Source organism: Idiotropiscis lumnitzeri, chromosome 20 (assembly GCF_059441095.1).
Source record: "Idiotropiscis lumnitzeri isolate Australia: NSW breed Sydney's pygmy pipehorse chromosome 20, RoL_Ilum_1.0, whole genome shotgun sequence".
Taxonomy (NCBI): Eukaryota; Metazoa; Chordata; class Actinopteri; order Syngnathiformes; family Syngnathidae; genus Idiotropiscis; species Idiotropiscis lumnitzeri.
Genome location: NC_142410.1, coordinates 11,799,753 through 11,825,789, shown reverse-complemented (window position 1 = coordinate 11,825,789; position 26,037 = coordinate 11,799,753). Strand labels below are relative to the sequence as shown.

Below are 26,037 nucleotides of genomic sequence, written 5' to 3'. Positions count from 1 at the left end.
CGGTCTCACGTGTTCTCATTAAATTCTGGTCAAGCTAACATCTTTAACATTTCAGCGTATATATTTTATAATTAGAGGCAATTACGTATGAGCGTTAATGAGAAATGCTACTGGAAGTTTGCTTTGTTAGGGGGGGGGCACGGTCTGGAGAAAATAACAGACGAAACCCAAACGACTGAAGTTATTATTTTTTTCGTTTTGACCATTCCTCATTTATTGCAAATAATTGCTCAAAATGACAAATATATAATGCAATAAAACAAATTTGCATTAAATAAGAAATGAAAAAAAGATCGCTGTTTTCTTCCTGTCTAAATAAATAGTGATTGAATAAAAAAATATTGTAAATGATTTTATTTTGAAATATTTGCTGCAGCACTTCCTTAATTGAGATTTGAACAAAACCTTTAATTTCTAAATAAGTCTAAAAACGAGATGACTTTTTGTTCTGAAATGCCAATTTAGTATTTCTTGTACAGGGTTGTACCACCCTGCAAATGTTATGAAATCATGAATTATAAAATAAATTCAAATTCAAATAAAATATCACAATTTTTGACACAGTTTATAAACCACAGAAATAGTATAAAAATAACAGGAATAATACACCAAAAATGACACGTGGAGAGAAGGACACTTTGGACAGTGTTTACTGCACATTGGATGTATCAAACATTTGGTTTAGAAAAACATGTGTTCACCTGTAACACAACACACACGCACACATCTCAGCACAAACACATGCACACACACATGTTTTTTATTTATTTAAAAAAAAATAAAAAAGCAGTAAAAGTAGTGCATGGTCACAAACTAAATTGTATCAAAAGTAACAAAAGTTCAGTCCCATTTTTTACTTTTCTTTTTGTCCCTCGCGTGTGATTTCACCAAAAAAAAAACTTGACAATAAGAAATAAAAAAAATTGTATGTTTGCATGAGATAATTCAATATATGAAGACAGGCGTATTCTACGAGATGTTGCAATTAAAAGCAGCAGAGCAGTCATTCGCCGGCTTCAAGTTGAGTTTAGCATTGCACAGAATTGGACAACCAGTACTTTCCAATAAAAAAAAAAAATAAATAAAATAAAAAAGTTGGTAGAATTCACAAATGTTACCTTTTACACAGAGAGGCATTGTAAAAAAGTCACGTTTTAAAGTAAAAGTGACAAAAAATATGAAATGGCACAAAGAAAAAAATGCTAGAATGAAAAATGTGACTGTAAAAGATGTGCATTACAGCTTAAAAAAATACATAAAAACATAAAACATTAAAAAAATACATAAAAACATAAAAAAACATTTAAAAAAAAAACATAAAAACAAACAAAGGAACAAATGACTAAAGTTGAAAAACTCGCAAGTCGGAGCATTTGTAAGCCAAGTCCAAAGTGTTGCTCACTGATGGCGTTTCTAACAATGCCTTTGTTTTTGTAATGTTTAAATGAGATGATGAAAACAAGACAGCATGGCTGTAATTCTTGGCTCTTCGTGTAAATCCCAAAAAAAGTGTCAGGCACAGTGCACTGAGTGGCATCAAATAAATAGGGATCAGATAAATAGTTCACTTGCGTGTACCTGAACTCTTAGCACCAAGGAGGCGTGTCCGGGCCGCCATTTCAAAGGCGGTCCTAAGTGCAAACGATTCCGCCGCCGCATTGTCATCATCTGCTGTACTTGATGTTGGCAACCACGCGGGGCTTGGGCAGCGTGGCGGGTTGTTTGGCCACATTTCTGACAAAAAACAAAAATGCAACTTCATTGAATGTGGAAATGCCTATCGATGCCACAAAATGGCAGCAAAGCACTTTTTTCTATTAGACGCTATTATTTACTTTTTAAATTATTCCGTTTTTCATTAAAGACTGAAACCAAAACAAATGTTCTGGGTGTTATATTCAAATGAGCTCACTTTGCCGGATGGGGGCGCACGGGTCTGGGTCCTGGTCCGGGTCCAGGTCCTGGTGTGGCGTGAGTGGTCCGGGGGTCTGCAGGCAGGGGCTTTTGTGGGGGGCCAGGCCGCTCCGTTTCCTGACATGAGTGAACAACAATAGCAGGCAATCTCCACAAGAGGGCGCTCTTAGTTTATAAGACTACGGAGGGATTTTTCTTTTTTGTGTGCCAAAATGAAACTTTTTTTAATTAATAAATTCAATTCTATCTAATAGTGATGTCATACACTACAAAATATTTTATTTTGATTATATTTTTGTCATCGAGCATAATTAAATATGCAAAAGAATTCAATTAAAACACTGTGACATTTATTTATTTATCAATTAAGATTAAATCAACTGATCAAATTTTCCTGTAATGAATAAATAATAGAAATATAAGCTGAAATACTGCCATTTGTTATTTGACAACTAAGTGAGTGTGGAAAACATTTCTTATTTGTGGATTCTCACCATCCTGCAGCCGTTGAGGCGTGGAGCGCCGGCGAACGCCACAGCCGTTGTCCTCGCCACCGCCACGTGGACGTGAGGATGAAGATTAGGAGGAGGAGGAGGCGGTGTCGACGCCGCCGTGGCCAAGGACACGCTAAGCGAGACAGGCTGGCACTGGGGCAGGCGGCGCAGGCTGTGCGACGGGTATGGCGGTGGCGGAAGCCGCGCTTGTGGCCCCCGGAGAACGGGCTGCATTGAAGATGGACAACCGTTAACATCCAGGTAGGTTGGAATAAAAAACTAACGTCTTGTTTTGAAAGGCGCTTCCTCCTCCCTGATCATGTCGACTCACCAAAGCTGACCCCCTGTCTAGGCAGAACCACATATGTCCAAAATGTGAATGTTGGTGTTTAGTCAGGATCAGGCTATGGAAAGATTTAAGATCCTCCCTGATCATCTTTGTGTGATCTCACTTCGAGGTGGCCTACAGCGAAGCAGACCCCACCCGTCTAAGCAGGACCACACTTGATTATGGTCAAAATATCAGCGCTTTGTGTTGAGTGGGGATCAGGCAGTGGGAAGATGAAACTTTCTTCCTGGTCATCCTCATTTGGCTCACCACGAACGGACCCCTCCCCACCCTGTCTAGGCAGAACCAAGCCAAAACATGAGCACTTGGTGTTTAGACCAGATGTTGGAAGTGTACAAATGAGCTCATGTGGCAGCCCCCCCCCCCCCCCCGAACACTGGAGGAAGAGGAGGATGACCTCACCTGCACTGCACGCCACATCAAACATCCTCTGGAAAACCTCCATGATGACAACCACATGATTCAAACCCGACTAATGCGCAGCAGCTGGAGAAGACAATGATGGGGGTCCGCCCTCTTGCGCAGAAATGTCCGGGCGAGGCAAGTCCCGCAATGCGATGACATCAGCATCAACACAAAAAAATGGACATGTATCGTGGCTGTTTGAACATCGTTTTTATGGTGATGTATCCAAATTTCGGTTTCGTACCACAACGTGCCAGGCAGAACTGAGGTGCAGCGCAATGTTCTGTTTGTATTTGTTGCTGCTCCGTGTGTGTTCAAGTAGCTGTCGTTTACTTTTAGGATGACTGGAACATCTATGTTAATTTCAGTTAGCCCGTCTGTGGCGTTTAGCAGATGTTCGCGTTAAGATGTTTAATGAGCTGAAAATAGTAGTGGAAAATTAAATATTGTCTCTTGTTATGTTGAAGTGTCTTTTACAAAACTTTGGGATGTGTTTCAAGCGTGTTGCTCTATTGCGGCTTTTCATCGATGGCAGCTGAATCATGACAAATGTTGCTGAACGGAGATTCATTGTACCTTGAAGATGGTAGCACTGTGGGGCAGAGGCGGCGCCGGTCGAGACGGGGACGGCACACTTGTTGGCTGATGCCGCTGAGGAGTGGATGCCGCGCCTGTTGAGGCGCTTACAGATCTGGGAAAACAAGATAAAAAATTCCCGTCATCGACAAGATGAAAAACAATTTGGTATAGTGTTAAAAAAAAATATATATATATTAAAAAAAACCTGAGCTTGTCCGTCGGGTCCTTTTTGGCACTGGAGAGCACCCCCCGGAGACTTTTGCGCTTGATGCACAGCACCACGGCTGCGCCCACCAGGCCGAGCAGTACCGCTAGGACACCGACCGTCACACGGATGCCATCTGCCCTCGAAAAAACCCCAAAACAAAACAAAACAACGGGCTTCAAGTGAGCGACGTGAGAAAAAAGCCACCTGTGGTGAGTTTACCTGCCAGTCGGACGGGACCGCTGTCCACGCTGCCCCCGAAGCCAGATGTGTCGCAGAAAGGTGGTGCGCGGTGCGCCTCGCAGTGACAGTTCTTGTTGTTGTTGCATACCTGCCAAAAAAAATAAAGGATGAGGCTTATTGGCAAATTCTGCTTTTTCCCAAAGGACAACCCCCCCCCTCCTCATCCACAGAAATGGTACACGTTCAACTCAAAACAGTAAAAAAACAAAAACGCCAATTTGTTGGCATGGTGTTTAATTAGGCACCCTCCAATAACCCCAACATCAATGGTGCACCCTCCCTCTCACCCTCACCTTCAATAATGCACCCCCTTCAGTATTTTCAAAGAAAAGGCGTACCACGTCTGTATCTAAAAAAGTAAATCCCGTTTATCGGCACGTTTAATCTCATGTGCCTCCACAGCGCACCCCCTCTCACTTGCTCGCCTTTCTAACTTTTAGAGGATGAAAACACTTTAATGGCGCACCAAACTCTACTTGTGTGTCACCTTTGCCCAGTGATGAGAAATCAAGCCTCTGCATCATTTTTTTTTTGTGGGGGGGACAAGGACGACTGGCCGAGACTCTGATGAATGCCACTGGGAGCTAATCATAAGTGAAGCCATTACGCTTAATTGAGTGGGCTGCTTTCAGCATCCTGGATGATTAATCGTGTGGCTCCTTAATCACTCCCCAGGAGAAAAGGTGAAGGTGCGCCCTTAAGTAAAGTGACCGAGTTTGTAAATCGACGCCAGGGCACTTCCGGCGCGGCGGCACAGCAGCGACTGACGCACGTTAACCTGAACTCAAATGATGACGATGATGTGTTTGGGTTTGCGGCACCACCGGGATCCAAAAAGGTTTGGCATGTTTTGGGAATTTGATGGAGCATGGGTGTGTACTCGCGGTGCCATGGGACGTGCGGATGACGTCACGGGGCACTCACCCCTCGCCCGTTGCACTTGGCGGCGCACTCGTGCACACCGAAAACGCTGACGTTCCGGCACTGGCGGTTCAGGCACATCTAAAGAACGACACAGACAGACGGGAGCTCTGGAAAAAAAGAACCAAATGGATCCCGAGTGGGTCTTCTGTGCTCATTCACCATTCCACCGCCGCACTTGGTGCCGGTCAGCACCAGGCCTGGGTCCGGCATGTCGTCGCCCAAGTAGACGTGCGTGCCGCGGCACAGGATCCTGCCCCCCTCCTGCAGGGGGATGTTGGTTTCTATGGAGACGGCGTTGGTGCCGATGACGGGGCGGTTGGCGCCGCCTTGGCACTGTATTTTTCCGCATTGGGCGTCCCTGCCAAAGCGGACGCAAGATTATGGACACCTGAACAAGCCTTTGGGATGGCGTCGGACCCTTTAGAGTGCCTCGTTGTTGGCCGTTAGTGCATGCACGTTACGCTAAGAGAGAGCGAAGTGGGGCTATTTTAAAAAAAAAATCTTTTTAAAGAATTTTTTTTCTGACAAAGTAGAGTTGGCGCACCCCTCCCTCCCCTTTACCGTGCATCACATTTGGCAAAGGATCCTTTGGCGTCTTTGCCGCAGTTGCCGTAGGGATCGCCTGCCGAGTTGACTCTCTCAAAGCAGATGGCGGGCGCGGCCTTGGCACCTGCAAAATAGAAAAGTCGTTATCGCCTCAGCCACAGGAAGCGACACTCGCACCGAGGGGGGTGCGCCGTCCTCTCCGTCCTTACCTTTCCCCCACAGCGTGACGCACTGCTGCTCGTGCGTCTGGCACACGCCGTTGTAGCAGTAGCCGTCCACGCCGCTGCAGGCGTGCCCGTCGTGCAGGTAGACGTTGGCGGGGCAGTGGGGGCCGCCCCCCGTGCAGAACTCGGGCAGGTCGCACGAGTTGCCCGACTCGCGGCACGGCGTTCCCGCCGGCTTCAGCTGGGAACGACACGCACGCGGGGAGAGGTGAGCGGAGGAGTTGACGGCCTCGGCGGAGGTCGACGGAGCAGCCGGCGCACCTGACAGTCGTGGCAACACTGGCCGTGAGCGCACACGGCGTCGCCCTTCAGCGTGCACGTGGTGGCGTTGCAGCAAGGATTTACGCATTCCTGGCCACAAAACATATCCCGTCTCAAAATGGCTTTTAAGAATTCAGTTCATTTACAATTCATTCATTTTTGTGTGTGCGTGCAGATGGAAACCTCCGGTTCCCCGCAGTCGCACTCCTCGCCCTCCTCCACGTAGCCGTTGCCGCACTTCTGCCCGCCGTAGAGCACCTTGACCTCGGGCATGTTGAAGAGACACATGCCCACGCCCTTGTCCAAGCTGGCCGCGAGATCCTTCTTGCTGCAGCTGCTGAACACGGTAGGGAAGGGATACCTGCGCAAAAATTGAAAAAAGTCCGAGTATGAACTTTGAACATTTTGACTCGTAAGCAAGCCAATCGTTTTACTTGTGAGGACAAAGAGCATACTCGTACATGGACCTCCTCAAATGGCTTTCTGCACTTATTCGATGTCCTCGATGCTCAGCGTAAGGTCCTTGTACGAGTACGCTCTGTCCTTTCTGGTAGGACAACTTGGAACGACCTAAATGTAAAAATGCACGATGGAGTGTTTTTAATATTGTTTCCGGATGAGATCGCCCGCCTCCGAGTTTCTTATTAAGCGCCTCTTCAAAATGACATATGTGTGATGGTATCATCAGATAAAGAAAAAATGTAGGAGGTGCTTTTAAAAACAAGCACCATCAAGCACACGCGCAGGACACCAAAGACGGCAGCGCACGTCATACCTCTCCCGACAGAGATGACTCACCCTCGCCATCAAAAAGTTCAAACCGAGCATTAGATTTAATCAGCCAGAAACGTCACGACAGAGACGGCACGGCACAGGCCCGCTCACCTGCTTTTGACCTCCAAACAAAACATCTTCACTTGTTTAGTATTGCTTGCCACACATAACCAGCTAGCACAAACTGACATGACATCACATGTTGGCAAACAAATGCAGAACGGAAGAAAGATTCCAGAAAAAAAACAAAATCCATGAATAGCGGCTGACAATGGATTGTGCGCTAAGCCTCGTGGCCCTTTAAAGAAATTGAACTGCTGATCTCACCAACAAGGAGGTGAGAGCAGAGTCGGGTGTTGGAAGACACGAAGGCCTTAATCCCGGATTAAAAAGCGCACGCCGCAACAGGAAGCAATGAGAATTATTTGCACCACAAACAAACATCTTATTTGGAGGTGATTATTATTTCTATGTTTAGCCCGTCACACGTCGTCGGCGTGTTTGGAGCGCTGACACGCAAACAACAAACGCCAGCTTCAAATATTCAAAAGCGGCCAACTTGGAAAAAAAAAAGTGCGCAACAAGACGGTTTTCAGGGGTGCTTAAGTATTTATCAGTCGCCACGGAGAGATTTTTCTGACATTAAAATTGCATGTGTGTCAAAGAATAGCGACTGGCTTCGAATAAGGAGGAGAGGATGGGAAAAAAAAATATTTTTAATGTTCCAATAATGACAAAAAGTGTCATTGGAAAAAGATGAAAAATATGGTGTTTGTATTTTGTTACAAAATTAGTCACGAGGCTTCACCCAAAAAATCATTTCTGACTAAAAAGCAGAGAAAATGAGATTTTTGTCATCTTTTGTCACGATTACGAGATTCGTCGCTCTGAAATTTCATGGCGCAGTTTGCCGAAAGTTGAAAGCGCTGAGCCGCGCCAGCTCACCCGGTAGAAGGCGTCATGATGCAACCGCCGCGCTCCGCCGTCACCCGGCAGCCGCACCCCCGCTCGGGCGTGTCGTGGTTCATGCCGAAGTTGTGGCCCAGCTCGTGAGCCAGCGTGACGGCGGCGCCCAGGGGGTTGTCCGAATGATCCTGAAAAGCAAAGCACAGCTCAGCCGCGGCACTGAAACGAAACGAGCCAACATCTTACGGCGATTAGAAACCGGCAAACGACTGCGGCGTGAACACACGTGGTGCATCAACCATGAGCTGCGAAAGAATGAATAGAATCAGGCTTTCAAAATGTGTGTGTGTGTGTGGCGGGGGACTTTCCGATGCACTTTATGTAGCTCCAGGTGTGCCTAGTAAAGTGGATGCCAGGTGTTTAAAAAAAACAAACTCATCATATCCGGCAATTTATGCCATCGGCAACGTGGAAACATCTGGAACGGAGCTGTAAACGTGGACCGGAACGGCCAGGAAATGTTTTGTGCCGTAGAACAAAGTTGACAGCCTCGTTCGCATGTTGCACCCAAATAAGATGACGTACCATGACGATGCCTCCCGACTGCTCCGCCGTGCACATGCTCATGATGGGCGCCATGCCGATGGTGGTGCCCTGGAAGTACACGCCGCTGACACACACCACTTGGTCATTATGCCGACAGATATGCCAATGACCGGAAATGATCCGCTACTTGAAACGCTACATGGCAGTTGCTCGGTGAAAGCATAACAAAGCCAACCAATCTTTTCCTTGGCTGAGGTAATGGTGACTCGCACCTGATGAGCTGCGCGTTGTCGTGAGGCTTGCGAGGCAGCAGCTTGACTTTCCTCCAGTCCAGAAACTCGTGCAGGGTGGTGAAGGGGTCCTGCGTGACGGGACACTTGTCGGCGTCATTCCACACCTCCAGGCCCACCAGCGCCACGCGGATATTCAAGGCCCTGTAGAACTGATCCACAGCAAGTTGGAGAGGCGTCATCTGAACCCCAAAGTCGCTGATCGGAGGCTCACCTTGTCCACGTAATTGGCAATCTCGGCCAGACGTTGCTTGACTTTCTCCACGTCCTTGCCTTGCTTCTGAAACTGAAGGCGAAGCGTTGACCTTTCGGGGGTTGCGGACGAAGCCGGACGAGACGGCGAAGTTGCGCTTACCTCGCGGTTGTCGGCCACGATGATCAGCTCCACGTACTTGGTGGTGCTCTGGATGTGACGCTTGTGCTGCAACGGCGACAACTTGACTTTGCTTTGTATTTGATTCCATTCTAGAATTTCTTCTATTCTTTTTGTTTCCTTTTGAAACGTTGACATTGTTTGGGTGTCTTTTTAACCCTGGAAACACTCATCACATTGTAATTATTGTGCTGGTTTTAAAAATGGCGTATGCTTCCAAAAACTCCTTTCCACTATCGCATCGGTGCATCGGTGCTGCTTGCGATTGGCCGAGCATTCTGGAGCTCTTTCAATCTGCGCTTTTTCCCGCCGCCAGCCGGCATCGTGTCCCGCCTCTTATCAGCCTCCTGCTTTTCAGATAAGCCGCGGTGGGCACGCGTGCTCCAGATGACGAGCTTGCGGCCGCCGAGCGAACCCAAAGCACGTTTTCCCGAAACATCGGCCACGTCCAATTTGTTTTCCCAAAAAATAGAGAAACAAGCGTTGGCTTTGTAGCAAAATTTCGTCTTTCCTTCGGTGTCATCCATTTTCATGAACTTTTCCTGCAGGCACTCTGACGTCTAAACGGAAAGACGATGCGAAAGAACAGCAAAAAGTTCCATGTCGCATCACCTTGCCTGAGATTTTCACAATTTTTTTTCTGCCCAGCTTGCTTATCTCGTGAGCCGCCAGCAGCGTGTCTTATCAAAAACGCCCGTGTGGACACACAAAGTGGCGTTGCGCTTTCTGGAAACCAAAACGATTTCGCACTTATCAATACAAGCGACCTTAATTGACCTCTTGAAGTTAGTAGGGACAAATATGAGAAATAATTGAAGATTGATTGTTCGCTCATGGTGAACTCCTTCGCTTAATCGTCGGCATGTCATTATTTTAACATGCCAGAACAAAAAGGGAGAATTGTGTCAAGTGTTTTGAAGCGCCATATGTTTGCCGTTCAGCCCGAGATGCACGCAAGCATCCAGGGAATGATTTACAAAAGATGGAAATCACTTTTAGGGGGCGGAGGGTGGAAAGTCCCTGACTTGTGTGATGCGAGGATGAGAATCGCAAGAGTCGCTTGCTTTTCGCCATAGATCACATCTCCAAAGGGCAATCGCCGCCGTCTCGCGCCATTCCCACAGCTTTTTGTCCACCGCCTGCTGTCTGCGTCGCAAAATCCCGAAAAACAGCAAATAATCCTCACCCTGGTGCCGAAGGAATTGAAAGCGTTGCGCTCAGGACGTGCCGCAGGCTCGGACTCATTGGAATGATGCCCGCAGGTGCCGCCGGCCAAGTTGAGGTGTTGCGTTGAGTAGATCCAGTGAGTGCCGTGGGTGCCGTGGGCCGCCGGCTCCACCACGTACGATCTGCCGTCCACGAATATCAACCCCCTACGCGCACACACGCAAGGTTGGAGTTTCGTGTTTGGGTTTCGATTCTGAATTTGGGTTTCAAGACGGGATTTGGGTCTTAAAGTAGGGTTTCAAGTCGGAGTTAGGTTTTCAAATGCGGGTTTCTTGTCTGGGTTAGGGTTTCAAACCGAGGTTCAGTGTTCATGCGGCAGCGGCGAGAACGAGCTCAGTCGGACTCACTTGAGTGTGGAGTTGCAGGTGCTGAGGCTGACGTCCGAGTCCGGATGACGCTCCACCTCGCCGTGGTAGTAGCAGTGAGCCTGGGGGGACGCCACAAGACACGCACACCTCGCAGTTTTTACATGAACGTACCACCGACATCGTTATCATCAATTGGCAAATAAACGCTCGCATTGTCTTGACCCCAAAACCCGAAAGTTGAATTTAAAACTGCAACAGGATGTCCTGGTTTGAAACCCAACTTCAACCCGGGCCGGAAAGCCGACTTTGAAGCTCATCCCCGAGCCGGCAAATTGTCAAGCCGACACGACGTGAGCAGCTTGACGAGTTCCACCTCATTTTGGAGAATGAACGCGATGTCGAGTGACAGCTGCTTTCGAAATGAAAAGCTGGGCATGTGTGTTTTAACAAGAACAAGAAGAACTGGTGAATATTTCATCTCCTCTGACTTTTCAGGCACACTTAGTTTTCAATTCAACACTTCCACTTTACCTAATGTTTTTTTTTTTTTTTAAAGCGTATCCATTATGAATGAGATAAACCCCCCCCCCTCGAGAAAAAAAAAATGCCATTCGCTTGCCTGACCTCATCCGCCTTTTTTCCCTCCAACTCATCAAATATGAATTTTGTGAGCACGAAAAAGGATTGCCATTATTTTCGCTCTCGCCTTTAAATATGTGCAACATAAGAAAAAAATATTTTTGCTTGGTCTTTTCTAGAATCTCCACAATTTTCTTGTTAGCACATAAAAATGAGAAGATGAAAAAAGTTCCATACCTTGGAGTTGTGCGAGCCGGTGACCGCAGTGCCATCGTGTAGATAATGAGTTTCTTTATAGTCGCTTGCAAACAGACCCCTAGAATGAAAAATAAAGATGACAAATGATCAGCGATGACCTTAAAGAGCATCCACGAAAATCGCCAACGTTGAGGGGCCTGCACGGAAGATCGCAAGAGGCCGCGTTGCTTTAAGGATACGTAAATTGGAAAAAAAAAACTGAATTTGACGATCAATAAAGAGACCCTGAGGTTAGCCAGAGATGTATTTACGCTTTCATAATCTTGACAACGCAGCAAATCAATACAATAAATGGAACCCGCAGGCCCCCTTCGTCATTGTTTTTGGAGCAACAGCACACATTTGAACCTCCATTAGCAAATGTGATGCTACGCTACTCAAAAAGTACATAAAAGCGTGACCCTTTCATCTGCTGTTCGAGTAGAGACGGCTCAACAAAACAAGCTAGCAGTAAGCTAACATGCTAACGCTCATATGCTGGAAAATAGCCAGCAAATTTAGGGATATTCACGATCGTTTGACTCATCGTAAGTACTGCGCTAACATGCTAACAGTCAAAAAGAAAATCTTCTAGCAGTTGGGAATATTTTCAACTATTCAGTTAATTCACAAAAATTGGCCAGATGTATTTTCTTGGAAACCAAGAACAAGCTAGCACCAGGCTACCACACGTGGCTAACCCGCTATGTGAAAACAGATGGCACCCATTGGAATATCTTTCATGGTTTGTCTCGCAAACAATTGCTCAAGATCAACAAACTCTTCAGTTTTGAGCGCTACACTAACCCGCTAAGTGCCAAAGTCGTAGAAGTAGAAAAATGGAGCGTGCTGCGTGACGACTGCAGAACCAGTGATGACGACTAAAAGGGAAACATGATGGTTCCATCTGGCCCATTTTCCACTCGGTGGGCCCGGCTTTTGATGAGCACATGATTATTAGCAGCTCTCATTTGACGGAGCAGGGCGGGTGAGGACGTGCGAGTCACACCGCAAACTAAAAAAACGTCCGCGCTCGGTCCCGAGCCGACTCACGGCAGCCAACGCTCCCAAACTGGCTTGTCAGCGGCCGGTGAGGTCAGTAAGAGAATCCAGCTGCCTCGCACAGTTTCCTTCGTCTTCCCCGTCTTTCATGTTGTCATCTGTCCCGTTCTCATCGCGGTTGACGTTTGCCAAGCGTGTGCTTCGGAGCTTTAAGTGAGACCACATGATCGCAAAACTCTTTTTTTCCTGCACCGAACGGTTCCAAACTAATTCCAGGATTGTTGGGGTTCGACCAAATCTACCGACCACCTCTGGCAGGTGCGGACCAAAGACCATGTGCTTTTGGATAAATTTACGTGCACGTGCCAAAAGTCGTCTCGGTCCAAATTAACCGGTCCAAGATTATCTGCCGCTTGACTTGCTTCACACCTGCCGGATCAAACCTCGACCTCAGAACATTTCTCGTCACAAATCGCTTTTTGTTCACATTTGGCTGCAATTGTCTCCCGAAACGCTGCCCGGAGGAGAGCGGCACGTGCTAAAGAATAACCACGACGATTCCCATTGACGACAACACACGTCCTTGTGGTTCGAGACACAATAGGACCTTAAAAAAAAAAAATAAATTGTCAACGGATTGAAGCGTTCAAAGCGCTCGGGACACTTTTGATCTCTTTGGAACGCGCTGGGAAAAACAACAACAAGTGCAAATGCGGTGACGAACTGGGGAAGGGAAAGGGAACGCAAGTGTTCCCCTCCCAAGAACTGGCGGGTGGCTTACGACGGATAAAAGGCTTTGGGGAAGATATTAGAGAAGATGAGAGATTAACAAAAGGATTTCAACGGGGAGGGTGAGGACAAACGCCGAGAAGATTTGCCATCCAGGAATCAGAAGTTCAATCCCTTCCTGGCACTTTGTCAGCCGCGATGATAACCCGACTGGACCTCGTCGTCATCCCTCACGATAAAGTGACGATTGTTCGTTGACCTTTTTTGCGCGTTAACATCACCGCTTCTATTTGTTTCGTCGGAATAGGCGGCACGGTTTCGTTTGTGGGGGCCGCATGTGTCATTAGATCCAGACGGCGCAAACGGCGGGAACTTTGCGACTACATTTTCCGAGGTAATTGTGACAAATGTGAGGGGCATTAAGTTCCAACGCCGATCAAATGGAAATATGTGGAGCGGATGAAATCATTTAAAGAGCGACGTGACCCATAAAAGGCCAATTAGTGCAATAAAAGTCATCAAAGAGATTCACGAGGCAATGTGCTTTTAATAATAGCCCGGCTTCACTTGTGGAAAAAAGTTGTGAATGGTGATCCTTTCCCAAGGAAGAAAAAAACGGTCTGAGATTGAATAATTTTTCCAGAAGCGCGGGATCCGCTCCAGTCCGGCTGACTGCGATGTGTCTGACGTCGGTGCCAAGTAGAGCAGACGATTCCCGGCGATTAGCCTGATCCCGACACGTACAGCAACTCCCAGAATTCCACCTGACAATTATTTACAAGGCGGATGCTGGCGGTGACCTCCTAAAAAGTTTCTTGAGACAGCTTGCGTCAAACTGCTTCATTTGGCGTGTGCGAGAATTTGTTTGGAACGCTGAGGAGCAAATCAACACGTCTGGCAAGAGTTGACGTCGACATCTGTTGAATGAAACTTTTTTTTTTTCAATTTATCTTTTAGATTGCTGCAGAAAAAAAGGGGAAAAAAGTCTGAACGCTGACTCCCAAGCCGATATTTCAAAAGAGCTGAAAAAAAGTAAATCCGCCGCCGATCAGTCGAGTTGAGCAAAAAACGCGGCTCCATTTATTCCGACGGCCTCGTTATTATTCTTAAAACCCGCCTGGCTTTGCGACGCGGCGAGACGGTCGGGCGCGATCGCCATTAGCTTCCGAGGCGCCGCAATTATCGCAATGACAGCCACCTCAAGATTGATGCGGTGAAGCCCCGGCGTGCCCCTGGAAATCAATTAAGTGTCATCTCCGTGCGGCGTCCGCACGACGGATGACTCACGGGATCCCAAATACAGTCGAGGCGGTGATGAATACCTCCCCCCCAACAAAAGGATGAAATAATTGGAATGGGGAGAGGAGAGACAAGCGACAATAAACACACCCGAAGATGATATAGCGAGATGGACTTTATCGACTTTCTAAATTGGCTGATTACGTTCGCACAACGCATTTGATTACTAAACCAAACGAGGCGACCTCTGGGGCGGACTTATTGGAGTTAGGTGAGGTCATCAAGCTTGAGTGATGACCGCCGACCGTGCACGTTGACGTGCACGTATACTGGACATCTTGTCAGCCTTCGCTGGTGTCTTTGTTGAAGCTCCTTAGGCAGCGATCCGCCGTCTCAAGTCTTGAATGGATCACTGCAGGCGAGACGCTTCCATCCTCCCAGCTGGCTTTGTTGTCGTTTGTGCCCTTTTTTCATTTGCATGGCGTTCGGGGAGAAGAGCGATGGTTGCTGGCGCTGCCGTGATGGATGCACGTTTGCTCAGGAGTTTACAGCACGCGCTCCCAGCGTCTTTGCGGCGGATCGAGCTATGCCTTCTTGGCTGTCAGACAAATCGCGAGAATCTTAAAGAAAAAATCGCTGGGTTCAAAGTTACCAACGGAGGCTTGCAAGAGAAAAGGAACATGTTGGTGAAAATCAAAAAGGGCCGTGAGGTTTTTGGAAGGTTATCCAGGGGACAGCTCAGAGCCGAGAGGATGCGCGAATACAATTTAACGACGCAGCGAACAGAAAAAATTAGGAGAAAAAAATGACAACGTATCGATGAGGGGAGGAAAAAAGAGAGTTGAGTCGTATCTTCATTTCTGGCGTGTTTCTTGCCTCAAAAGTTAGCTTTGACGTTAACAGAATTTCGTCTGTTCTTGGAGAGAATTAAGTGTGCTTCCACAGGATGGACGCTTGATATTCATCTTTTAAATGTGCTTTGGACTGAACCAAATTCAACCCCAAGCACTTTTGGAAATGTATTTATTATTCAGATGGACAAATCATTCATTCATGATCAAGTCTTAATCCTGCCATGTTTTTTCTGTGATGTTGCAAAAGGCTGGGCTGCTTGTTCGGATTTGTCACTGTCCTTCTTATTTTTACTTTTTTTTTTTTTTATTTTATTTTATATTTACTGCCAATGTTTTGCGTTTTAAACTTGAAGTGCAGACAAGTTGATTCGTTGCGTGAATAAATATAACTTGAAAATTTGAGTGCGACCTGATGGAGCCTGACAGACGTCCGCCAAGGCCGAACAATACGAATTTGATTGAATGTTTTGGATTTTAAATTAAACCTTACTTTTTAAAAAAATATGATTTGGTTCTTTCCGTCAAAAGTTACTTTTTTTTTCCAATTAACAGCAATACAGACAAAATTTCTCTGACGGTTTTCAAAAGACATTTTCAGATTTCCTGTGGCAGGAAAAAAATCTCTGGTGCAAAAGCTGTCGTTGGTTGGTTGTAGTGTGTTCTCCGAAATTTTGGCAACCTCCTTGGCTGTCATTGGCCAGCGACACCTCAAAGCTGACAACATTACTTCCTCCACCCCTCAAATTGAACCAAGACCGTGTAACGATTTGCGACCTGATCTCCGTGGGGTCCCTGCACTCCCGAAGCCTCTTCATCATCGCCTGGCAGGCCCTATTGTCGCGAGGCGAGACAGCCCCATCCGGTTCTCTGGCGTCGTACAAATGACACGAGGTGTGAGTGAAGAGAAGGTCAGCCTCATGGTTAGACGGGCAGCCCACTTTGCGCCACTCCTCTTTTTCCGATGACTCACAAAGGAACGATGGAATTGCAGTGAATCCTCGCCATAATAATCGCCTCCCCCTCCAAAATGATGTACGACGTCATGAAGCGATACGATGCAATTTAAAGCGAATCAAGTTTGAAGCAAGTGACCAATCTACTTTTGTGTTTCCTATTATTCCTTGCGAACGTGATCTCCAGAGAGGGTCTTCAAAGCCTAATTTTGCTGCCCCCCCCCCCCTTTTTTTTTTAAAGGACTTCTGAAGCGCAACATGAAGTCCCCGTTGGGTGGAACCAAAACTTGAAATGTCTTCGACTCATCATCTTTTTAACCAGCCGCCACTCCAAAAATCAAGGTCTCGCCTAATTAAGCGTGGATCGGAGCGGCTCCAAGTCCATCTTTTTAAGTAAGTGTCGCTCTGAGCATCAAAATAATTGGACTTTCTGCCACGCAAATTCAAAAGACTTATCACTGCTTTAAAAAAAAAAAAAAAAGGGCTTTTGTTAAAAGGAAGCGACACGTATCTAATGATAGAAAGTGTAACGGACTAACCGTTCATACGCCGTTATAATCTCGTTATTAACGAAACAGGCAAGGAGTTAAGTCACAATTTGAACATTCCTTACCATCATATAGGTTGAAAAAGAAGTGAGCCACTTCAACAAATCAACAAAGCCTCCAATGTGGTCAAGCTAAGCGACTGAGAGCTTCGTCATGTCATGTGACCCGATTCGATGCGAAATTTTATTATGCGATACCTCGTTCTGCAATAAGTTGCGATGCGACACAAAATGATGCAAGGCGAGACAATATAATGTGCGATCGGCCACTCTTGGAAGTTTTTCCAAGTCCACTCAGGCAAAAGGTCGGCTGAAGCGTCCCCTTATCTGACAGCAACCAAAAGACAAAAAGCAGATGGCCGACCTTCCCTCCAGGCCCGTTCAGCTTGGCGAGAGCATCCTCAGCCGCCCCAACGAGCGGCCGGAGGCCCCGCCCGCTGCCCAAAAAAACCTTCCCGCACCCTAAGCGCCCCCCCGGCCGGCCCCTGAATGCCGTTCTGGCAGCGCGTTACAAAAGCAAACAAGGCTGCGGAACACAGAACACGACGCCTGAAGGTCCGCAGCTTGGCCGAGACGACGCCCCCGACGCGGCGTGCTCAGCAACTGGAACCCATTTGAGACTCCCGTTGAAGCTAAAACATGACCTCCACCAAGGCCAAACAATAAAGCCACAATCTTCATGGAGACTGCAATACTAGACACAGAAAACTTGGCGGCATTCGTATACTTGAGTAGTAGTTGCAATCTAGTCCTGCAGGGGGCAGTAGTAAGCATGGCGACGTCCACATCGTAGTGCGTTTACCAGTCTATAATCGCGCAGATTTTTTATTTATTTTTTTTAATATTTAAAAATAAATAAATGCTGACGTTTCGGGCCCCAGGAAATCTTCCGGTGATCTCCGTCGCGCCAAACGATCCGAATCATCCACATCGTGGCATTGTTATTCTGCCGGAAAGTTTGTCGAGAAAAAGCCCGGACCAACGCTGCCCACGCCTTCTGTCACGTATGCGCGTTGCATATTTCTGCATATATTGCGCATATTTTCCATCAAACAAGCGGCGAAATGCTCCTCGGGGTCACGGCGCCGCACATTCAGCGCTGAGGAAAAAAGCCAACAGAACCGGGCAAGCGAAATTGAAACAATCAGTGGAAGGCATGAAATTGGATGATGAGTGCCTCGAGTGCTTTCAAACGATGTTACATAAAGCATACGCTCACTTTTTTTTTTTTTTTTAAAGCCGACAGATGGGCCACTTTTTTCATCACGTACAATTATTTTAATCAGGACTAATGAGACAATTGTTTCATGAACTGAACCCACACCAAACAAAAATAAAATAATAAATTTAGTGTCATTCCAAAATATTAAACAAATACAATCAAACATGCATGTTCTTCATTTGCATTATTTTTATTGCATTTAATTAGTATTAATTAACCAAGTGTGTAATAATTCCCTAAAAAGAGAAAACAAATATAAATTCAGTGGAATGTTGGCGAGTCGCATCAGGCAGCCATCTTTTGGCGCCTGTCGTTTTTTTTTTTTTTTTTTTTTTTTTTAGGGGCACTTTGCACAGGTTGTTGCGCTCGCTGCGGGCGGCGTGCGCCCTTTTCGCCCGCCCAAATCCTCCGCTTCCGTTCGTCTGAATGTCAAGGGCCAGACACTTTCCAAATGTCAGGTAACAAACGCCGTTTCCTGACAAGCAAAGCTTTCCTGCGCAATATGTTAGCCCGAGAATGTCTCCGCTCTCCTTATACGGCGACACAAACTGCCGTGGAGTTCCCGAGGCTGAAAAAATTAGCATGCGAATAAATCGACATCTCTTCAAGATGTTTATGCTGACTTGAAATATTTCATGTACGCTCTCGACAAAAACTGCAACGATTCTTTTCAAATATTGTCTGGTACTTCAACTCATTAACTGCCATTGACGGCTGAGGACGTCAAAGACGTATTTTGCCTGGAAGTGACTTAATACAACCTAATAATATTTTTCCCGCAAATTCTGAATTTTTCTGATTCTTCCGCGAGCCCCAGTGCGAACCTGCTGCGCCGGCATTATTATGAGCCCGTCTGGTGCGCTGGCGACTCGGCTCTCTGCCGCTGATCAACTCCAGATGTCCAAACACAGACAACATCGACAGCTGAAGGGGGGGTGTAAAAGATTTGAATGAAAGCCGCAGACTTGTTTTTTGTTTTGGAGAAAACGCGCGACGGAACCCGCAGCTGTCACTGCTGCCGTCACGTCTGATTGGGAGCTAAAAAGGCCCGCGACCAACATTGAGGGGATGCGGCGCTGACTTTGCCACGATAACGGAACCTCGCTTCATTCCCTTCACAGGAGTTGGGGCGAATTCCCTCGCTGGAGTTTGTCAAAGTCCTGAAAACCGTACAAACGAAAAGGTTGACTTCCGATTCGGTTTTAGTCGTGGGTCCTTCAGACTTTTCTGTACGTCCTGTTACAATCGACATGTTCACCCAATTTCATGTGGATTGGGAAAATTGGTGTCCGGGGCCCCAAAAGAAATTTGGGAAGCGAGCGCAGCCGCTCTCACTGGTGTTGAAAGCCGAAGGGCGCCACTTACTCGTTTTTGTGTAGCGTCAAAAGCAGTTGTTGGCCTTCCGCCTCAATCCGCAGCTTCAACGACGTCGGGTGACTCTGCGGAGCGACACCAGTACGATAAGTTGGCGAGATGTGTTGGCTGAGAAGAAGGCGGGAATTGAAATTTTCTAAACAAAAACTCGTCCCAAATGGTGTCAGAAGTGGGTCACGTTGGATGTGCATGGATTGTGTCGCAAGTTCAACAGAAACTTTAAGTCTCAACATTCACACGAACGGCATCGCGTATTCAAGAAGCTTTTCAATTTCGTCATTGAGGAGATGGAAAAAGTTTTCCTTCATAGGGCGGATGTTGTTTAGCCCCCTTGAAAGTAAACAAAGGACACGTTCAGTTTGCTGGCGACGAGGTGAACGGGAGTGCTCATTTGAATAAATCTCGCCACACGCACACACACATATTGCAACGCGGCGCATAGTTCCCCCAGAGCTTGAGCAACGATTCTGTCTGGAATCTTCAGTGTCGTGCTCCCACTTCCACTTGACGACACTGGACTCTGGCGCAACATGGTGGGGGGGGGGCAGGAGGGCGATAAGAGCGGTGATGGATGACTTAACCCAGAGCACTTCTTCTTGCCGCAGTTGACCGGGAATGAATCCCACATGCTGGCGCTGATAGCAGACGACGACACGCTGAGTGCGTGTGCGCTCGTGTTTGTGCAAAAGACAGCTCACATAGCGGAAATGTGAACATGGTCCCACTTCTGACACCATGTCTGACATTTTCTGTATGTCGTAATGCGGACTTCTGACGTCATCATCGCACAGTATTTGCAGAACACGAACGTTTTATGGCTGGTTCCGACATGAGTGTTGATTTGATTCACCTGCGATTGGAGCAGGTGCATTGGTTTCCAATCTTGTCCGACGAGCTGGAGCGGTATGGTCGTCTCGTAGTGTTTCTCCTTGGCGGTGGGTCTGTGTTGAACGGCCCGACTCACTGGAAGGAATAAAACAGATTAGCGTGTGAAGAACGCCCAAGGGAATGGTGCTTTCAAAAAAAAAAAAACAAAGAAAGCAAACTGCTGTTGGAAGTTTGACTAAATTTGGCTCGCCGCTTTGACCTGGAGTCGCATTTTATTCTCAATCACGAGGGTTCTTTGCAATAGCTTACAGATGTATTGCCGGTTAGACACACGTCGATCGATACTGTCGATGGATAGAAAGGCAAATGGACGGACAGACAGACAGATGAATGTTTTGCAGCCAGGCTGCAGTCCCGACAGCAGCGTCCGGGATGGGTTACAGGGATTAGTTTTGTTCCGAACAGGCTTTTCTCTGTGTGTGCGTGCGTGTGTGTGTGTGCGCGTGCGTGTGTGTCTCTTTCAATGTGTCTGCCGGGACGGCTGGTGCCGGGCCTAACAAAGCCTTGAACTTGTCGTGCACAAGTGTAATTCCCGAACAGCCGTCTCCTGACAAGCCTGTGCGGCGCCCGACTTGGAAGGCAGACGAGCCTTCCAGAAGAGTGACACACAAAAGCCAAAAAGAAAAGTCCAAAGTGGTCATCGTCAGACGCTCACCGTATGGGAGCTGTTTGAAAAAAAAAAAAAAGTTGTTTGTCACTGCGGAAGATCTCCAAATTGACCGTTTGCTCGCCCTCGTCTTCCAAGTATAACATTCTGTCAAAACAGCGGGTGGGGGGGAGACGTGGGGGGGGGGGGGGTTCTGCGACAGCCGGCGGGACTTTTGACGTGTAACTTGGCTCGCGAGGCTCCCTTGAAGTATTTGTCGGGATTTATCCTCAGCTGACATGTTTGAGAGAAGAACGGAACCAATCTTGTTTCGACTTTCTGAGCTGATTTCAAGTCAGTACGGGAACTTTTTGGGGACGGGGATCACTTCTGGGCCCCGATTTGGAAAAATGGGAAGGCTTACTTGCCCAAAGAGAACAATTTACTCATGGAAACATTTCTTTACAGTTAAACAATGACTGCGGCTTTTGGATCAATTTTGCGTCATCGTTTCCACCCAAATCTTGATGGAAATTTGGACATGGGTGATTGCTTGCTAGGTTGTATTCGTCGTGTTCTGATTTCAAGAATCCCGTTATTTTTTTTTAATGAGATCTGAGCTGAATGGTTTGAGACAAATCGAGTTAAGGTTTCTACCGGTACGTCCAAACAAGATACCACGGTGTCTTAGGCCACAATACTTTAGGACAGGGGTCCTCAATCCTGTTCCTCGAGGGCTGCCGTCCTGTCGGTTTTCCATCTCTCCCTGCTGCCAGAAAACGATCCTGATCATTTGAATCAGGTGTGTCGCTGCAGGGACAGGTGGAAAACAGACAGGACAGCGGTCCTCGAGGAACAGGATTGAGGACCTCCAAAATGGTTTATGGCAAATCGAGTCAAGGGCAATACGGGTCTCCCATCATTTTTTTTCCCTCCCTCGCTAATAAGCCACGGCTCTGCGGGGTCGACCGGCCCCACTTTTCGGTCTCTCATGACTCACCCTGCTTAATTGCTGAGTCTGCTTTTTATCCCGCATTAATAAGCCCCCAGCTGAGCTTTGTTCAGCGGCAGGAAAAAAAATAAAAAATTCTTGCTCGCTCTGGAGTTCTTCATGGTGACTCTGTGGCAAAGCCCCCGGCGCTCGCCAATTCGGACCCAGCGGGAGAACGGCATCATTAGCCGTGGAAGACTGTATCGTCTCATCTGGGGAAGTTGGGGAATACGCGACAAGCTCAAGCGAAGGATTGGTTAAACACAAGCCAGATCAGTGTCCTGTGAGGGAGGCCAAACTAAAACGTTTCCGGAGGTTCCGAGTGGCCAAAACGGTTAATGTGTTAGTTTGTTTGCCGCATGAGCCGCCGGATATAAATTTTGCTTTGTGACCGTTTCGTTGACAGAGTAGTCACCAAATCAAGCTATGTAAACAAAAATGACGATGTAATATGGTGTGAGTGCAAGATCCAAGCGGTGATCCTGTGCTGTTGCCATGATGAGAACTTGTCACGTTGGACACGAAAAGGGGGAGGGGCCGCGGCGAAGGCAATCGCAGTTCATTGTTTTTGCCTGCGAAGGTCGTTTATGAACGCGGATCATCCATCACGCTCCTCTTTGAATTAGCATCATTTGTTACCGCCGTGATATGCTTGTCAGTCACGCTAAGCACTTTTCACCGTCGAGGAATAAATGTTGCCTCAATTTCCCCTTGAGGGATTAGAATGAGGAAAATAAATCCGTTTTATTTTATTGGACGCGCCGACCCACTGGAGCGTAGCCAAGATGGCGATCGTCGGGAAAGGATTGGTCGCCAGTCCATCGCAAATCGACAAACGCACATTTGAACATCCGTGGACAATTTAGGAACAAAACTACAAACTGGACATGAGCAGCATTGCGTCGTTGAGCACATTGTGGGAGGAGTTTATGCAAATTTGTGTTTGAACCCGGAAACACGAGGACTGCCGCCAAGATTCCAACGCGAACCTCCGAACGGCGAGGCGGACGTGCAAACGTCGACGTCGCCGTTCTGCCATGTTGCCAAAGTTGTGTGTGGGAAATGTTCCTGCATGGAATGCCCTCCTCCATCGTTCATCATTCTGGGGCTGCTTTTTTTTTTCCTTGCTTTTTGTTGTCTCAACTCGCGATTGAGCCAATTTCAACTCATCACTAGACCCTAATTTATTCCATGTGCGCTTTGTTTCTGGCACTTTTCCTCCGTGTGGTTCACAAGTGAATGCGTGTCCTCCCTTGCACTTCTTTGTCGACCGTACGAGTGGTCGGATTCTTACTTGTTGCTTTTCAAAGACTTTTTCTTTTCAAGAATCGGAACATATTCTCGAGCTCTTCAAACGTGACATTGGCGTTGTCCTTGTACGCCTTTTTTTCCCCCTCCGAACTCTGTAATTAGGACTACTTTTTTGGACGTGCCCGTATCCCATTTCAGATAAGCCAACGTGGACGCAGTTCTGTCATTTGCTTTTTTTGTGCTCTGGCCAAAGCCATGTCTAATACAAAAACAAATACTTTGGCACCATCTGGTGGCATCTTTGTGCATAGCACCCTCCGTTGAACGGTCAAGCCATAGCTTTGTCTAATAGAAATGAGTGCTTGGCTGCCATCTTGTGGCATCTGTAGGCAGTTGCAAAGCTTTTTGTGTGGCCATCAATTACGATTTGTTGTAAATCATCATTTTCAGAACATTGAAGTGAAATTGGATCATTTCCCGCGGCACACGAATGCGGTCGGGAATCTACTGCAGCTCGCTACCGAATTGAAACGGATTCAATCGGGGGAAAAGGCGATGTAATGAAATGGAATCTGTTAAGGCAATGATTATTGTTCCAAGCCATAATCAGGACATTTAACACCTGGCTTCTTCCAGCGGTAAATAACCTTTCATAGTCGTTTCCTGAACCCCCCACCTTTTTGCGTAATGAACCCATTCACTGTCACACTGGCGGGACGCTGGCACATAATCACCGTTCGGGGAAATGAATGGCCCGGCAGCCAAAAAGTCATCTTGGCCTCAGCGAGAGGTTATTATTGTCCCAGACGGTCCAGATCGCCAGGCAAAGAAACCCGCCACCCGCTAACCGCTCCTCCTCCGCCACCTTGGCCTGACTTAGCCTGAGCAGTGAAGGTCGGCTTCTGGATAGCGGGCCGTGCGAAAAGTTAATGTTAATGCGCTTCCCATGATGGATTTCATTTTAGGGGCGCCCTGGAAGCCAAGCGCACGTCTGGCTTCCATTAAAAGGGAAACGCTCAAATTGGACAGCCAAGTGAGCGGGGGAGGCCGCTGCCAGGTCGCCACAGGGTGGCGACCTCACAAACGGCAACTGACACGCCGATGAACTTGTCGGGACTGTCAAGTGCGCTAAAACGCCGACTGTCGGTCTTTCTGACAGTCGGCGTTTGATTATTTGTCCAAAATCGTTCGATCCCCGGCCATTTCAAAATCTCCCTGCAAGCCACTAAAGCCCGAGTTGCTCCCGATTCTGCGTCATCAGTATGCCGATGAGGTTAAAGTATGAAGTGCTCAAGGTAGAAAAGCACCGTACAAGCGCAAGACCATTTAGCATTTGTTCTAAAATCCTTTAAATACGATTAAAAAGCACAAAGCAGGAAGCAACCTCCGAATGGCAGCGTTTGAGCACACCGCCTTTGATGCACGTGCGCGTCTAATGAATTAATTGTCGTGTCGGATCCACATGAGCAGGTAAACAAAACAAGCCTCCGAGTGACGGCGGAAGACATGTGAGGCGGAGGAAGAAGTGCCCACGGGAAACATGACGAAGATGAGGAGGAGGCACCATCAAGGCCAAACGATGAAGTCTGGATGAATAAATGAACACTGTTACGCACGCACACGCACACACACACGCACACACACACACTTGTCCTTGTTGCCTGCCTCTTAATTAACTCCCAGGATTCGACAACTTCAAGAGTGAGTGGCAGTGCGAAGATGTGAGAGGTTACGCATTCCACACACAAACAAGCGCGTCACATAGTAACGTACATGAAAGCATACATGCAGCCGCCTACATTTTCAAAAGACAAATAAGACACGTGGCCACTTGATTAGGTACCATCCAATCAGCTGTTCTGAGTATTTTTGCTCAGCTTGTTTGGGGGAGGTTGAAAGGGGCAAAATATTAGGAACAGGTCTCGCTATCATGCAGTGCAACCGCAGATAAAATTGATTTGTATTTTTTGGGGTGGGGGGCGTTGATACTTATTATAATGACAATATTAAATTTTAAATAGTTATAAAAATATAACAACTAATTTATTTCCAGTAAATATTTCAATTACAGTGTTGAACATTCACAAAGAACTTTAATGTAGTTTAAAAGTTTTAATTTGAAAATTTTCACAAGATTTAGCGACAAATGCCCAACATTTCATACATTTAAATTCCAAATAGTTTTTTTTTCTTCTTTAGCTGCATATTAAAAAAATAAAATGAGCAACAAAATGCTTAGAAAATATAAAATTTTATTTTACCACTCGATTACATTCTATTAATATTCTTTCATTATATTCTTGATGATTTATTTTTTTCAGAATGAAAAAAATCTGATGAATATCTTTGTCTATCCACAGTACGAGTTATTATAGAACTTTGAGTTCTTAACACATTAGTACTTATTATTACAGGTTACATTCAAGATATTTAATGCTTCGATTAGGTCCCCCAATGAGTAAATGCAGTGGCACGTTGATTTCCATTTCCATGCAAAGCTCTCACACAAAGCTGCGGACACGTAGTACGACAATTAGGCTTTTTTTTTCTTTTATCGTAGACTCGTGCATGCGCGTTTCGTCGTACGTACGTCTTACCTCCCGCAGGGTGACGCGCGCTCACGCACACACACGCCAGAAGCGCTGCCCAAATGCCCAAGTTGCCGCCGGCCATGGCGCTCCGTGCGCGGATCAGTCCCGAGGAAGCGTCATCTTCATCCTCAGCATCATCCTCATCATCATCATCTTGCGAGTCAAATGACGTCGTGAAACGTGATCAAGTTGGATGGGAAATCCCGTGGACAGCGAGCCATTGTTGGGCAGTCCGTGCGAGAAAAAAAAAAGGACGGCGGGCGAGTGGAAGGAAGTGAAGACGAAAATGAAAAATCGAACGAAGGAAGGACGAGCAAAGAGAAGAAGAAGGAGGAGAAGTGTTTTTGTGCCTTGTGAGTAACTGACCATGTGCGAGACGAACCCTGCATGGTCCTAAAGCCCGTCAGAACCGGAAGCGTGGAAGGA

The 26,037-nt window shown here is 46.9% G+C and overlaps 1 protein-coding gene across 1 annotated transcript; it reads right to left on the bottom strand.

The window, feature by feature from the left end:
- Positions 1-1,280: 1,280 nt before the first annotated feature.
- adam12a (ADAM metallopeptidase domain 12a) lies at positions 1,281-25,952 on the bottom strand. The gene is made up of 23 exons (XM_088285200.1): positions 25,618-25,952; positions 20,155-20,267; positions 19,296-19,369; positions 11,385-11,463; positions 10,608-10,687; positions 10,220-10,406; positions 9,016-9,081; positions 8,875-8,946; positions 8,643-8,812; positions 8,410-8,494; positions 7,864-8,012; positions 6,328-6,505; positions 6,145-6,234; positions 5,869-6,064; positions 5,675-5,783; positions 5,273-5,471; positions 5,114-5,191; positions 4,169-4,277; positions 3,947-4,082; positions 3,739-3,853; positions 2,409-2,636; positions 1,913-2,031; positions 1,281-1,734 (listed from the first exon to the last, which is right to left on the bottom strand). The coding sequence occupies exons 1-23, from the start codon at positions 25,691-25,693 to the stop codon at positions 1,665-1,667; spliced, it is 2,778 nt and encodes a 925-aa protein (XP_088141326.1). The 5' UTR covers positions 25,694-25,952; the 3' UTR covers positions 1,281-1,664.
- Between the last annotated feature and the right edge of the window lie 85 nt (positions 25,953-26,037).